The sequence below is a fragment of the Anolis carolinensis genome, chromosome 1 (assembly GCF_035594765.1).
Source record: "Anolis carolinensis isolate JA03-04 chromosome 1, rAnoCar3.1.pri, whole genome shotgun sequence".
Classification (NCBI taxonomy): Eukaryota; Metazoa; Chordata; class Lepidosauria; order Squamata; family Dactyloidae; genus Anolis; species Anolis carolinensis.
Genome location: NC_085841.1, coordinates 23,538,587 through 23,555,255, shown reverse-complemented (window position 1 = coordinate 23,555,255; position 16,669 = coordinate 23,538,587). Strand labels below are relative to the sequence as shown.

At 43.8% G+C, this 16,669-nt stretch overlaps 2 protein-coding genes across 4 annotated transcripts; both read left to right on the top strand.

Annotated features, from left to right (window-relative positions):
* The first annotated feature begins 263 nt into the window (after positions 1 to 263).
* Positions 264 to 8,206, top strand: LOC134296389 (trichohyalin-like). Its single transcript, XM_062971241.1, has 2 exons — positions 264 to 6,951; positions 8,075 to 8,206. Exons 1-2 carry the CDS (start codon positions 5,983 to 5,985, stop codon positions 8,099 to 8,101), a joined length of 996 nt encoding a protein of 331 aa, XP_062827311.1. The 5' UTR covers positions 264 to 5,982; the 3' UTR covers positions 8,102 to 8,206.
* Positions 8,207 to 12,943: 4,737 nt separating this feature from the next.
* On the top strand, positions 12,944 to 16,669 carry LOC134296396 (transmembrane protein 247-like). 3 transcript variants are annotated; one of them, XM_062971273.1, is made up of 3 exons: positions 12,944 to 13,036; positions 14,639 to 14,827; positions 16,484 to 16,669. In XM_062971273.1, exons 2-3 carry the CDS (start codon positions 14,639 to 14,641, stop codon positions 16,619 to 16,621), a joined length of 327 nt encoding a protein of 108 aa, XP_062827343.1. In that variant the 5' UTR covers positions 12,944 to 13,036; the 3' UTR covers positions 16,622 to 16,669. The 3 variants fall into 3 exon arrangements, 2 of the variants coding, with proteins under 2 accessions (XP_062827343.1, XP_062827347.1); XM_062971277.1 differs by lacking the exon at positions 12,944 to 13,036 and adding an exon at positions 13,049 to 13,195; XR_010003132.1 differs by lacking the exon at positions 12,944 to 13,036 and adding an exon at positions 13,384 to 13,591.

The window sequence follows — 16,669 nt, the reverse complement described above, 5'->3', positions numbered from 1 at the left end:
AAGAGGTTGTCTTGAAGCAGGCAGCTGCTGATCTGCCCTTCTTCAGGCCTGATGAAGCTTCCTCCCTCTGTCCAGGCTGGTAACTATGGAGTGGGGAGGGATGAGCTAGGCAAGCAGCAGTTCTGGCTGCCCCTTGCTCCAGCACCTTTGGCCTTGGCCCCATCAGGAGCCTTTTGGGTGCCCTTAAGGGGCTCCTTGCCTCCCCTCATTGCCCCCTTTTGGCCTGCCCTCTCCTGCAGTGGAGCCAGCAGTGCCAGCCCTCCCCTCTGCTTGATCCCTTCATTCACCCTCTTGCAGGGAGGGGCCTTTGGGTGCGCATCCTGTGGTGCCACTGAGGGTCCCCTTGGCCCTTTGCCCCCTTAGAGGGGCCTGTTCTGCCCATACTCAGGGAAGGGAGGGACCTTTCTAGCAGGACTGCATTTTGAACCCTGGTCTTTCTCTTGTCCCTTTGGAGGCTCCCTGGGCCTCGAGCCCCCTCAGAAGGGCCTTTTTGCACAGTGCCAACTCCTCCTGAATGAAGGCCTGCTTGGCAGGAGCCTAACTCCCTGGGAAGTTCTCTCCCCTTTAGCAGGGTGGCCATTTTTGATTTGGGCCTAACCACATGGCCAGCAAGAAGCCTGCCTAGGAGTATGGTGGCCATTTTGTCCTCCATACCTTTGCTTGGCAGGGTGGCCATTTTGATTTTGGGCCTAAGCACAGGCCAGCAAGAAGCCTGACTAGGAGTATGGCAGCCATTTTGTCCTTCATACATTTTGATTTTGGGCCTAACCACATGGCCAGCATGAAGCCTGCCTAGGAGTGTGGTGGCCATTTTGTCCTTCATACCTTTTGATTTTGGGCCTAACCACATGGCCAGCATGAAGCCTGCCTAGGAGTGTGGTGGCCATTTTGTCCTTCATACCTTTTGATTTTGGGCCTAACCACATGGCCAGCATGAAGCCTGCCTAGGAGTGTGGTGGCCATTTTGTCCTTCATACCTTTAACAGGGCGGCCCCTTTTGATTTTGGGCCTAACCACATGGCCAGCAAGAAGCCTGCCTAGGAATACAGTGGCCATTTTGCCCATACCTTTGTTTGGCAAGGCAGCCATTTTGATTTTGGGCCTACCTCATGGTCAGCAGAGACCCTGTTTGGTAGTAGGGTGGCCATTTTGTTGTATCTTTTTAAGTCTGATTTTATGGCAGCCATTTTGTACCATTGAATTTAACCTTTTCCATTGCATTTGGCAGACAGTGCCATTAGGGCATAGGCCATCATTTAGGAATTGACAGCTTTATTTCCTTTACCTAGAGGGGGAACCTCTGATCCAGCGAGAGGCCCCCTCAGGAACTGCAATAGTTTCTGAACGACAGGAGGCTCCTGTGCTCCAGCAGCTGAGCAACGTTGCGATGGGAGCAGCTTCCAAGGGAAGCCCTGTTGCACAGCAAGTAGCCACTACTGCCTCTCGAGCAATGGCTGGGCAGCAGGGGGCACCACAGGTTCAGCAGGAGGCTGCAATGGGGGCTGTACCGGTACCCCCGCCGTCTGCATAGATGGCCCAGCCCGGCACTCAGCAGAGTATGGGTGCAGCCACACTTTCTCAGCCACAGTCCCTGGCAGGGTCAGCAATATTAAGTCTTCCATTGCCCTCTCAGCATTTGCCCCCCCAAGAGCTGTAGCAGGGGCTTGGCCTTGGGGATGTGTGCAGGCCCCTGTGGCCCCTTCAGTGCTATCGCAGTTGCCTCAGGCTCTGCTTATTCTTAGGTGGCCCCTGCAGTGCCTCAGGTTCCTGTTTTCTCCCCTACAGTACTACCAGCACCGCACCAGCCTCCTTCCTATTTTCAGGTAGCGCCATTGGTGACCCAGGCTCCTGCCATTTCCAGCACTATGGCTTCTACAGTGCTCCAGACTTCTATCTATTCTCAGGTAGCACCAAGGGGGCCTCAGGCACCTGCCCTTCCTAGAGCAGTGGCCCCCGCAGGAGTTTCTCCAATGCCTTAGGTTGCACCAGCGGTGCCCTACGTGCCTGCCTTCATGATTACAATGCAGCAGCATTATCAGCTCCCCAGGCCCCTACGTATTCTCAGATGGCATCATCTATGCCCCAGGCCCCTCCTTACGTAGGTGTTACGCCCTCGGTTTCTACAGCAATAGGCATGCAACCAAGCTTAGTGGTAGGACCTGAGTCACTTTCTGTCGGAAATGCTTTGGCAGCTCCGACATCAACAGTTTCATTAGGTGGCACCACTGTACACACCAAGCCACCAGGAGTCCCTCAGCCACGACAATTTGTTTATGGGCAAAGCTTGGTGGGACAATAGCCCACCTTGCAAGCCTACTCGGCCATCCCACCAGATGACCTGACTATGGAGCTAGGAGATCACCTTACTCAGGGAACCATTGATAAAATCTTGATGGGTGAGTGTGTCAATATATTCTCATTATTTCATAGGGAAATAAAATTAAAAAAAGGATCGGGAACTACTGGATGACAAAGAAAGGCTAACAGTGAAGAAATGAAAAGTGGATAGAACCTGGAATAACTGGCTAGCAGGTTATGTTATCTACATGGGAGTCAGTGTTAGGGTTCAGCCATGCCGGGCTTACACCCTGACCAAATACTTAGACATTATATAGAAAGCTTACACAGGCTATCAAGGCCCCGCATGGCTCTCCTATGAAGAGGCTTTCCGTATGAAGGCAACCTCCTTTCCTACTTTGCCGTGGGATAGGCCATTTTCTGAGATGTGGATGAGGATCATGAACCCGGCACGGCCCATGCTAAAGGACATGTCACACAGTGGCCATTTGTTGGCAAACACTAGTTTTTTTCCCTAACAATGCTAGCTTCAAACAAGGGAAACAGAATAAATGCTGCTGGAAATTTGAGATTCAAGGTAGTTGCAATACTAAGGTGTGCCGATTTAAGCACGAGTGTTCATTGTGCAAAAGACCACATTCCTTTCGTAACTGTTCAAAAGAACGCAGCAAAGCACAAGTGTGGATCAGTCAGGCAAGAAACCAAAGTGATGCCCATTGATATCAGGGGACACCCCAATTGCCTGCTAAAGGGCCCCAGCCCAATTAAATTGGAAAACATGATGGGTTGGTTGATGGAGTACCAGATCGTATTCCTGCCAGTTATTTGCTATGGGGATTTTTTCTGAAGGTTTTTCAAATTCCATTTCATGGGGATAGGTGGCCTTTCAGTTCAGGTAACCTCCCGTCCATTGTTGGAATGGGAGATGCAGTTCACCACAAAATCAAAAAGAGGTTTGGGAAGGATAAGTAGTGAGTCCCTTTGTGAACCCCCCCCCCCCTTCTGAATTTGCGGGTCTCGCCATTGGGAATTGTCCCAAAGAAGGCCCCTGGAGAGTTTCGCCTCATACATCACCTCTCATTTCCCAAAGGTGAGTTTGTGAATGATGCCATCCTGGCTGAATTGTGCTCAGTGCGGTACACACCATTCGATGATGCTGCCTTGAGAGTTAAAAGACAGGAACCCGAAGCAGAACTAGCAAATGTGACATTAAGTTAGCTCTCTGTCTGCTCCCAGTGCACCCTCAGGATTTTGAGTTATTGGTTTCTGTTTTGAACAGGCATGCTATAGGGACAGAGCCCTGCCCATGGGTTGTTCTGTGTCCTGTAATGCCTTTGAGCAGTTCAGTTCATTCTTGGAGTGGGCTATTAGAAATCTGGCCAGCCAAGGGTGGCACACTGAAAGAGGGGAACAGAGGAGCCTCCTCCCACTTGTTGCTCCGCCCCCTCACATGGATGGGCCAGCAATCCAGCCGGCCTTAGCAAGTCTGACTCATTCATGGGGTCTTTCAAACTGCCCTCCCGCGCCTTAAGCTTGCTTGGCCGCTGGTGGGGCTTCTCTGCACATATTTTATTCTAACAAAATTATCTGAGAAAAGGATAGCAGACTGAACCAAAGACACACATTGAGTTTTATTGAGGTGAATCATGGATTTAACAAATATAATACCTTCTTTGCTGAATATAAAGGTTCTGCATATTTCACAGATGAAAATTGAGACATATGATCAAGCAATATCAAAGTGTGGTTAAGATGGTAAAAGTTATTGGAGAGAAAGACTAGACAAGCTAGGAGAGGCTGCAGCAGTTTTCTTTTCCCTGAGCATACTGGGAATGGCAACATTCTGCCCTTCCTCTCCTTAATTGAACCTACAATTCCCTACAAGTCCCAGCTAGAGCAGACATACTGAATCAATGGAATTTACATAAATGTGGATTCACCATTCAATAGGATAAATTTAGTTGAGGCTACCAATAGGATTGATCGAGGACATTTGTTTCCCTGAAGGAAAGAACTAGAAGGCAGCTTCCATGACATATATAGACGTTGACGGGACTTATAGTTGAAGCACTGGGAATGGAATAGGGTTCTTTCCTAGTCAATTTAGAGCGTGCAAGACAAATTGGCTGAGCCACTACATCAGTGGTTCTCAACCTGTGGGTCCCCATGTGTTTTGGCCTACAATGCCCAAAAATCCCAACCAGTTTACCAGCTGTTAGGATTTCTGGGTGTTGAATGCCAAAACATCTTGGGACCCATATATTGAGAACCACTGCACTACATGGTTGCACAAAGTATAAGAATTCTGCATATGAAACGTCATATGACTCCCCTATCACCAACCTCAGGACTCATTTCTCCATTTTGATAACCATTTCAACACCATGAACTTGCTGAAGTTGGTGGAGAACAGGGGGAATCAGAGAAGCATTGCCAGATATAGAACAAAGACATGTTCACTGAGATCTGCTAGTGTTTCATTAGACAAGTTGGGGCAGCTGCAGCAATTTGTTTTTTCTTGAGCTCATTGGGAAGGACAAGACTCTACCCCCTCCTCTCCTGTTCTGCTGTGTGAATTGATAGAATCATAGAATCATAGAATAGTAGAGTTGGAAGAGACCACATGGGCCATCTAGTCCAACCCCCTGCTAAGAAGCAGGAAATCGCATTCAAAGCACCCCCGACAGATGGCCATCCAGCCTCTGCTTAAAAGCCTCCAAGGAAGGAGCCTCCACCACAGCCCCGGGGAGAGAGTTCCACTGTCGAACAGCTCTCACAGTGAGGAAGTTCTTCCTGATGTTCAGGTGGAATCTCCTTTCCTGTAGTTTGAAGCCATTGTTCCGTGTCCTAGTCTGCAGGGCAGCAGAAAACAAGCTTGCTCCCTCTTCCCTATGACTTCCCTTCACATATTTGTACATGGCTATCATGTCTCCTCTCAGCCTTCTCTTCTGCAGGCTAAACATGCCCAGCTCTTTAAGCCGCTCCTCATAGGGCTTGTTCTCCAGACCCTTAATCATTTTAGTCGCCCTCCTCTGGACGCTTTCCAGCTTATCAACATCTCCCTTCAACTGTGGTGCCCAAAATTGGACACAGTATTCCAGGTGTGGTCTGACCAAGGCAGAATAGAGGGGGAGCATAACTTCCCTGGATCTAGACGCTATTCCCCTATTGATGCAGGCCAGAATCCCATTGGCTTTTTTAGCAGCCGCATCACATTGTTGGCTCATGTTTAACTTGTTGTCCACGAGGACTCCAAGGTCTTTTTCGCACACACTGCTGTCAAGCCACAAACTACTTTCAGCACATTGAATTACTTTTTCAGCAATTGAGGTGAGCTGATGACACAGGAAAAATGTAGGAAGAGAAAAACATGAATATATAGGTTGGGGAGGGCTGTGTAGATTTAACTGTAGCTTAACTGTATTTTATTGTTTTTATGTTTGATGGCACAGAAGATTTACTTGTTTTTAATATATGTATATATTTTTAACCATTTTCCCTCTTATTAATTGGCATCATGTAAAGTTGATGTTAGCAGCCTTGACTCTGTATATAGGATGCCATAAAATGTTTTTTACGTAGGATGCCAGTGCTGACCTGCCAACATCTCAAGTCCTCCCTGTTGGGGCAGCTGATGCTCTGGGCGATGGAGACCAGCAAACACCGCTAGAGACCCGGAGGCATATGGAGGCCTCCAACAGCCCTCTGAGCTTGGAAGTGGTTGCCCAAGAGGATCAAAAAGATCACAAAGGTGACAAGAGTGACCACAATAAGGAGCAGGAAGAGAGAAACACCAGAGAGACACTCTGTGCTGATAGAAACATTGAAAAGATGCGCTTGGATTTCGAGCTGGCCATGGTGAAGCGCCAACATGAGGAGAATGACAAACAGCGGCAACATGAGGAAAGGATGGAGCACATCCACCAGCAGTTGCTATCCAGGACCGGAGCTCGAGGGGAAGAGGAGACACATGGTGCCAGGCTGGACCCTATCACCGAAATTGAGTTGGAAAAAATGCACATGGAGTTTGAGCTGGCCATGCTGAGGCACATCTCTGAGGAGAATGAGAAACAAAGGGATCATGAGCGGAAGATGTACGAAGACAAGGAGAAGCAACGGCAGCATGAAGAAAATATGGAACCTATGCGCCAACATCAAAGGAACATCAGAATGGTAAGTCAGAAAGTTTCCACCAACAGTATGGCAGAAACACTGACTGACGCACTGTCTGGGGCCTCTGCAGAAATGGGGAAGGTGAGGATTGAGCTCCAGCTTGCTATAGAAATGCACCTGCCAGAAATGAAGGACAAAAAAAGGCTACTCTGTGAGCAGAATAGCCTTCAGGAAAGCCCAAAGCCTGAGGAGCAAGTAGAAAGTAAACCTGAGGCAGGCAAAGCTCAAGCACCTCCTGAACAGCAGAACAATGGCATGACTGAGCACCTGGGTCTTTATGTGCCTCACACTGTGGTCAATGGGGCAGAGTCAAAGTGGTCAAGCAGCAGGCTGGACCTAGCTATTGAGACTGAGTTGGAGAAGAGGCGGATGGAGTTTGAGTTGACAAGGCTGAAATATGAGCATGAGGAGAATGAACGGCAGCGTCAGCATGAGGAGAAGATGGAGCAGCTGCGCCAGCAAGGAGTGCTGCCCCGAAAGGTAAGGTCAGGTAAGTTGGGTGGGGATGGTGGAGATTAAAAAAAGTGCAAGGTTGCATCACTTTTCCTTCCCTCTTGTGTATGTGGAACCTTGCACTTGTTGTAAGCCTTCAAATCGTTTCCAGTTTATGTAGACCCTAAGATGAAGCAATTATAGCGTTTTCTGAGACAAAGAATGTGTGACTTGCAAGTAGGTTTTGCTGGCTGAGTGAGGATTAGAACCCTGGTTTCCAGAGTCATGATCCAATGTTCAAACCACTACAGCATGCCAGCTCTCATAATCTTGCACTTGAGGGATAATGAATTATAACTTGGGGAATTTTAGCTTGACATTCTCTCTTCAGCAATCCCCATGTTGCTGTTGTTTAGTATACATAGAATAGTTTTAGGATGAAGACTATTTGACCCTCCAGATGTTTTGTCCTGTCTTTCAATGGCAAGAGACTGTGGAAATAGTCTTTCTTGACATTTTAGGGACCAAAAGTTTCTTGATCTGGCTCATGAAAGCTTCCCTCCTCCAGCTGCATTTTCTTGTTATACTTATATCCCATCTTTCCTATATCCCAAGACAATGTGTACCACTCTACTCCTCCCAACTTTATCTTCACACTAATGTGAAGTAGATCAGGTTGCAAGAGTGACAGGTCCAAAGTCACCAAATTCCATGGCTAGGTGAGACTATATCCCAAGTTATAATACAGTTCTCTAACCTCTACACCACATTGACCTTAAATAGGTCAGATTTCATTATTTGCCCTTGGAAATCTGTCCATGCAACCTAATACTGTTGTTGCTATTGCACACACACACACCGTCAATTCATCTTGGTTTTTAGACCTGTTGCTGGGGTTAGAGGGGTTGCTGATTCAGAAAACTGCATTAGATAGACCACATCAACTCTAGTTTGTTAGATGTGGTTATCATGATTTCTTATGGGTGAGCAGATGAAGACTGGTATATGGTATATGTTCTTTATCTCAAAAACTAGAGCTGTTAGAGGGAAATCGGTACCATTTTTGGAATCAGAAAATCAAATATATCGAGAAACAGAGCTGAAATCTGAGGCACCAAAATGTGTGTTGGCCAGTGATGTTGTTGTTTATGTTATTGTTTTCTGCCCACAGTTTCTGAAGGAAGAACCCGTGTCATGATCATTGGCTGCCATTCTTTCATATGCTGTATCGTCATCACAGACAGATGCTCAGAAAAATAATTTTAATTATAACTATAAACTTCGTCATATTGACAATATTATATCATATTTCATTGGAATACTTCAGTACCTCTTTCAGGGTTGGTGTTTTTTTCATGAGAGCAATTCTATTGGAGACAAAAATATGGTTTGGAATCACTGTTTTAGCATAGTTCTTGGAATCCCCCAGTCCCAGTGCAATTAAAGTCATGAAATTCTGCGATTTTTTAAAATTGCACAGAAATTATATTGGGAGCAGAGGGAGACAATAAATACAGGAATTAAAAAGTAATTAAACAAAATTAATGAAAAATCAGTCGGTTGACAATAAACTGAAAATACATGAATGAAAAACCATGTATGCATAGACTTCTAAACAAAATGAAAAATATCCAGATATGTATGCATGTGAAAATATGTCTGTATGCTGTAACAGACAGGGGATAATGTGGCCTTACAGGTGTTATTGCACTGCAACACCCAGCATTCTTCGTCATTAGCCATGCTGACTAAGGCAGTGGTGTGTTCAATATTTGAAGACAAATGCAATTCCTCCCGGTATATGTCCAAATGTTGAAAGGTTCATCATAAAATCCTCCATCAAGTAACAGCATATGGCTGTATTTGCTGTGGGATTTAGGAACTGTTAGAACCAAGCAGTAACTTTTCCAAGTTCTAGATTAGAGCATAATCGGTGTCTATTTCCTCTAGAGTCCAAACTCAATCTTTAAGAGTTTATTGAACTCTTTATTGAACAATTAAACATTGGACATGATGTCTGCGATAATCATCTAGATCAGAGATACTGTATTGGAAATTTAGGTTTCACATTTACACATTCCTTTAGTCAATGGATGCCCCTACCTTCTCATATCGTACAAGGGAACAGTTAAGGATGTGATACTTAATTAAGGGCTTATCCATTGAAAACATGGCCCAGAAACCTTTTAGTGTAATACACGTTTATATATAATCCTATAGAAGGTGTTGGACATGTCTGTCCAGTACAAAATGGCTATAGTCACTTCAAGGTTATGAATCCAGAGTTCACATTCACTCACAATCCATATATATTCAACATACATACTCACCATCCCTCCTCCATTTAGGCCTACTCCTGGGGAGAAAAGAGGCAGGTGAACAGATGTTGTGTATCCCTGAAGTCTGACACACTCAATAAGGAAGACCTTCACCTTGTGTATTTTCTCATCCATCAATAGATTGTTTTGATGGTCACTGTCCATTCTGCTCTGACCAGGTGGAACTTCATCAATCACAGAACTAATGTGTTGTCTCAAGTTCCTTAGTTGTTGTCTCTGACATAAACATATCCGCTTGTACCCAAGTTCTCAGTTCAGTTCATTGGTATTTCTCTCATAAGGAATTTTTGGGCCAAAGTGTATGGACTTTCTAAATTCTCTCCTTCTTTGCTTTCCCATAATGCAATTTTCTGGTTCCATTTTTGAAATGGTGATTTCAGTCTTTCTAGGTCTTAGTAGGCTCAGCCAGACCACAGACATGCAATCAATTCAGTTAATTTATTACATTCGTACCGTAGTCACAACATCTGAGGATCAACGTAAGTGATGTATTACCCAAAATTTCCTTATCAGAATGAAAACTAGAGATGAATTCTGTGCCTTTAATGGTGGTATGCAATATGGGATTTCAGCAGATGTTGCTTGTTGAGGAATCAAGTAACCTGTTGAAATTTCAGCTTAGATACAACCAGTAAAGGGACAGGAGCCAATTCCAATTTTCTCTTTGGCAACCCCAAGGCAAAGCAGCCTTTGATCATTATAGATAAATTGCTAAAATTTATAGGAACCTTGCTTCAGCAGGCAATTCTGGGTGGGAGAGGCATGGGCCTACTCTGCAGACATTTACTTCACTTGTTCAAGGCTGGGGAGTGTTTGTTCATTGACAATAGGCATTAGGCACCTACACTCAGGAAAGGTTTGGCAAATCATGTTGGGCTTTGGTGAAATTCCAAAATCACAACCTTCCTTGTGTGTATATTCCACCTATTCTAAGAAATGGAATGAATGGAGAAAACATTTTAAAAATACAAAGTCCAATAAATAGCAACACAAAAAGAAGTAAATAACAAGGTAGAAGAACACATCCATTTTAAAATTGAAGTAGGTTAAAGGGTGTTGTAGGAGATGACCCATTTATGCAATACACAGAGACAATGAAGAATGCAATTTTCATTCTTGCAAGATCAGCAGATACACAGTTCCATGTATTTTTATCCAGTTATTGAATCAGCACACAAAATGATGGTGATAACTGGAATATGAGGAAATGCAAAAAAAAGTGGAGAAGAGAAAGGAAGCTCAAGTCTTCAGCATGATCTGAAGCCAGTTGGGAGTCGGAAGCGATTATGCCAACTGAGCCATGAATAATCTGTCCCTGTTCTCAAGGCTTGTCCAGTACAGAATATGCTACGCAGCAGTGGATGGGAACAATGCCAAAATGAGGTGAGGTTCGAGACTTTACTGTCTTTGGAATGATACCCAACACTTTAGAAGACATTTCTGAGAACATCAAGCCAATGATGTGGCCCAGCACAAGGCAGCTTTCAGTGTTCCTATGAAGAGTTTGGGAAAGTTGTCTTTTTAGCAATGACAGCTAGCGGTTCTTTTGTCAGGGGGGCAGTGGCTCTGCTTTGGGGTTTGCACTGAAATTTAAAGGATTTATCCAAAATGCACCCATTTAGAAGATAGCATTCAGCACCTTGGATAGCTAATTTAAAGTTTGCCAGAGTGGCTTTCCTATGTCATTAATCTGGAAAACCACTAGCTGCTACTAGTTTGGGATTACAATGCTTAGAATCCCCAGCCACCATGGTTACTTAGGGAATTTCACATATAGTCCAATGGAGTAACTCATCAAGCTTTGTTCCTAGGTTAACATTGACTCTTTGTCTCTGCAAATTTTTCCAACAAAGTTGAAACACTATTTAATTTTTTTATTCTGGAATTTCTTAAAACAATGAATGGTTATTCATGCATTTGCATACACAAAGTGGGATATCAACCCAAACACACCCAACCTCCCCTCCGTGCATTCATCAACATTTTCTTCCCTTCCCCCTCTGGCGAAAAAGCTAGACATAATTAAGATAGATGCTAGCAACAGAGAGGGGAAAGGGAGGGAGGCACGCTACTCACTTGTGACTTAGAACATAAATCACAGCATTGTTAACCCAGAGAGAGCAGCAGAAAAGAAAAACAGATAAATATGAAGTAAGTGGACACATTCAGGATGCCGAGGACCGCTTTTCCCAACAAAGGGGACTTTTGTCTTCATGGCAGTTTGTCTGTATTCAAGGAAAAGGACAACAAATGCCTTTCAAGATACAGACTCTGCCTATTATACATACAGCTGGTCATATTGTGCCTGCAGATCACAAAAAAGACTGACAGAACAAAGGGTCTACTGGCACCTTAAAGACTGGTCAATTTGTTCCATGGACTACTATCCACTTCATTGCATGTATATAAAATACTATGCTAAGTTGCATAAAAATGCAACACATGGTAAATGAGAAAACAGTGGGGTCAGAAGGGAAGGAAGTGCAAAATGTGTGGCCAGTGGCAATTGTGTGATCAAGAACAGTTCTTCCAGACTGTTGAGCAATGGAAAAGTAGGAGAGACCTTCAGATATTAACCCACGAGGAACTGCGAATTCCCAGGTATAATGAATGCACCAATCATTTCACCAGGTTAAGGAATCTTCTTTTTGTTATTATGTCTTGATATCATTACCAACTTATAGTGATTCTAAGCCTTAGAGTCTAAGGCAGTGGTTCTCAAGCTGTGGGTCCCCAGTTGTTTTGACCTTCAACTCCCAGAAATTCTAACAGCTGGTAAACTGGTTGGGATTTATGGGAGTTGTAAGCCAAAACCTGGGGACCCACAGCTTGAGAACTACTGTTCTCAACCCATCATGGGGTTTTCTCAGCAAGATTTGTTTGGGAAGAAGTGCTTTGGCCTTCTTCTGAAGCGAACAGTGTGACCTATTTAAGGTCACTCAGTGGGTTTCCACAGATGAGCAAGGATTCAAACACTGGTCTCCAGAGCCATAGTCCAATGCTCAAACTACACCATACTGACTCTTGCAATACCTTATTTTCCTTTTTGAACCCATACTTGCTTTCCTCGCATGTTGTGTATTTTATGGACTGTCAGTCTCAAACCAGCTCTGCTACAGAGATGTTTCTTCCTTTTTATGATCTCAAATTTTGGACCTGAACTTTCAGGGCCTGAAATAATCCTCACACAACAACTCTTATTTAAAAAAAAAAAAAAACAGACGGGTCTTGTGGACACTCCTGAGGAGGAGGGGTTTTTTGGCAGTTCGTGCAAGGAGATGTCATTTAGGTTTGCTGTAGTTTTGCATCCATGAATTATAAGTAGCAGCCAAGGCAAAGAGATTTGCTTTTCAGTTTACTTCTCTCTGCTGCAAGGCTAAGAGATAATAAACTGATATAACCCCTTTCCAGAGTTTGGAAGACTTTTTGGACTACAATTACCAGAATTCCCTGACTAATTTGTAATTGGATTTATAGTCCCCAAAATTAAATCTTCCAAGCCACGTTCTTATTTTTGCCAAACCACAATACAACTACAATGACTTTTTTTTAAGGTAGGTTGTTATTTGACAACTGTTGATCATGCTCAAATGTTGAGAAGTTGCTCAACATTTCATGAGTCTTATAGTTGTCTTTCTAAGGTCTGTGAAATACAGATGATCTGAGTCACTTGTAGCATCAACCAGACTATGATGTCACAGTATAGAATCAATGGCATCATCTATAAGTCCAGTATTCTTATTTCCGCATCACGCATTGGCTGTGACAACATTGAAGAAGTGCATCATTAGAAAGTGAGTGTCCAGTTAAGCCAAAGAATATGTCTATTCTGGTTTATTGCATTATGCTTTGCCAAAAATCAGAATGGAACCTTTTTCATCCTAATACATTACACTGACTGGGGGACATTTTTGGTCCAACAGTTTTTGTTTCCTTGGGATGGGGGTGGAGAGGTGTGCATGGCAGGGTTTTAATTTCAATAATTTTAATTGTTGCATATTTAAATTATTTTTAATTCATTTGTATTTCACCATTATAATTTGGTTAACTGTGGTCAGGTTCTTACATTACAAACATTTAGCTTAAAAGTTCTGCATAAAGAACTATCTTGCATCTCTTTTCTCTCTCACTTCCTCCTTACCATTTTTAGCTGCAGGAGCATCCCCATAGCCACTCAGAGGATGGTGGATATGGATGTGGTATCGGAGGAGTGCCTGGCTAGTCCCTATGCCCCATGCATGGGCAAACTTCAGCCCTCCAGGTGTTTTGAACTCCGACTCCCAGAAATCTCCCAGGACCTTCTCAGTGGTGGCTCCCTGTCTATGGACCCCCCTCCCCAGTGAAATCAGGTTTGCCCTCTCCCTCCTGTCCTTTAGGAAACAACTCAAAACATGGTTGTGGGACCTAGCATACGAGCAGCAGATGCAGCAGTAACAGTGAGAGTGTTTTTATGTGATTGACAATGGATAGACTGTGAACTTGTGTAATTTTAAATGGATTTTTTAATTAATGATATTTTAACTATTTGGTTTGAACTGTAATTGCTATTTTAATTGTATGTGTTCAGCATCTTATGGTTGCCTGTTGTGAGGCCACCCTAAGTCCCCCTTTTGGGCTGAGAAGGATGGGATATAAATTTATGAAATAAATAATAAATAAATAAATCCCAGCCAATTTACAGGAATTGTGGGAGTTGACGTTCAAAACACCTGGAGGGCTGAAGTTCGCCCATTCCTGCTATAGCCAGATACAGAACAATAAGATCATCTGCCAAGACCTTCAGAGAGCCCCCAATGTCTCAAGAGTTGTCATTGTTCTACGTCTGGCTACATTGGACACAGCCATATGGTTTTCCAATGTCCCCTGCTCTCCACTAGTTACTAAATAGTCATGAAATACAGTGGGATGGGTTCTCCTGAAGCTAAAGGGTGGATTGGAGGAGTTCTGGACCATTACTGTTTTGATTTCCATGATGACTGCACAAGTGACTTACAATGCATACGTTGCACATGGCACCATAATTCATTAACAGTGTACCAATCTGCATGTTAACATTTATAAGTTAACATTTTCATTTGATGTATTTTTCTAACCTTCTTGTGAGCTACCTTCAGCACGTTTTGAGACAGGCTATGGCATCCTGGCAGTTGTACATTTATAAAGTCTTTCACATTCTCTGACAAAAAGTACTGGTGCCACACTAAAATACAAATCCAATAATTGGATAGCATTTAATAATGGCAGTTAAAGAGGTGTCAAACTACACTCATTCTAGAATGTAGATGCACCCCATGGAGTCTTGCCTATGGAGAAGGTGCTTCACTTAAAAAGAATAATATCACTAAATGTTTCTGATATACAGTATCTTGTATTTGTGTCCTTTCTTGTGTTACAAGATGGATAGCTGGGCCACAAAACAGCGCCCCAGCAAAAAGAAGGGCCATAACACTTTGGAACTCCAATTGAAGAAGATGCGTCTCAAAATAAAACTCATCATGATCAGATACTACTATAAAGATAGGGAGAAGAAAAGGCAACACAAAGAGAATATGGAAGAGATGCGCTTGCTGGCCAAAGCAACACAGGTAAGAACTGGCAGACAAAGATGGGGGACACTCTGGGGAAGGCAGAAAGGAAATTATCATCATCATTGTGTTTATGGCTTTATGTTGAACTGAAACCCATTTTCATTTGTTTTAATGGGAACTTCAGAAAAAAAGTTTGCAAAGAAACAGAGAACATACCTCTGACAATATTGGCATCCCCATCAAAACCAGAATCCTTTGATGGATACAATGACCATCATATCAGAACCAGGAAGTGTTATATTTTATGGACTAGAACTCTCAATATCTCTTTAAAAATGCATGCCCATTGGGGATTCTGGAGTTGTCTAAAAATATAACTTTTCTAAACCTACTTTTTTTCATGTCAGGAGCCAACTTGAGAAACTGCAAGTCACTTCTGATATGAGAGAATTGGCCATATGCAAGGACTTTGCCCAGGGGACACGCAAATGTTTGATGTTTTACCATCCTTGGGGGAGGCTTCTCTCATGAACTGGAGGTGACAGAGGGAGCTCACTCATTTCCCCTGAATTCGAACTGCCGACCTTTCGATCAGCAGTCCTGCCAGCACAAGGGTTTAACCCATTGCGCCATCGGGGCATACTAAACATAGAGAAACTATTTTGAGAAAGATGTCACATCAACACCGGTAAAGAGTTTGTTTCGAATGAGAAGAGAAGGAAGCGCCTTTCCTGCAGTTTTTAGATAAATCTCTACTGTCCAAGATTCTCCAGACCAATTATATATTAGCTGAAATGGTGAGGGCTTCAGTCCAGCAAATCTGGAGGGAGAACCAGAGCCAGAACCAGACAGAAAAGAAGCCATTTGAATGGCCAGCAAGTACAGGAAGAGTGGACGCATCTACTCACTTTCCAAGGGTGGATCCACACAACCCTTTAACGCAGGAACAATCGTGTTTTAAAAATGCAATTGCACCCAGGTTTAAGTCTGCAAACGCCCCAGAAAGTGCATGCTTTTCAGGGGGGAGGGGGGTGGTGTCCATATGACTTCCTGGAACCTTCCGGAAGGACAGGGCGACACTCACATCCCTTCCCCAAACCCCCTTAAAACCAGGGGGGGGAAGTAAAATAACTTACCCGGCCACCATCAAACTGCTCCCGGAGCTCTCTTGGCATGTCATTTCTACTCCGGCAGCAGTTTAACGGCAGCCAGGTTAGTTATTTTACTCCCCCCCCCCCTGTTTTTAAGGGGTTTGGGGGATGGAGTTAGAGCCCTTTTGTGTTTTCTAGGCTGATCAGCCTGGAAAACACGAGAGGGCTGTGTGGACAGTCCCCTCAGAAGACCCACAGACAGCAACCATACTGGATTTGACCTGGATCTTTCAGGAAAACACGGGTCTTTCCAGTATCAAATTAATTTTGCACAAAGCAGGGTTTTCCTGCATTGTGCCAAAGGCATTCATTTTTATGTGGGGTGTCGTTTGGATGCCCCATGTGAAGCTGAGGAAGCTCCTGCTTTTAAGGGGCTGCCTGGATGCACCTTAAATTGATATTAAAACGAATCAGAACAAAACCTCTCTGAATAAAAGTAGATAGTGTGGTCCAAGCTCTGTGTTACCTCATTAGAGTACTGACTGCCAGATGATTAATGTAATTCAAATCTTCCAAATACAACTATATTAAATCACTCGGTTTTATTTCTGTCTCTCTGCAGCCTTCTGGGAGAGGTGATCACCTCCTCATGCTTCAGGATCATCTTACCTTGTTCCTCTACTGCTTCATCTTCATCCACATCATCTATATAGTGAAAGCACTGGTGTTCTTTTTCATTAAGAAGCATGTTGGCCATTAAGAAGCATGTTTGCCTCATATATGCTTATTAAAGCATTATTGAAGTAGA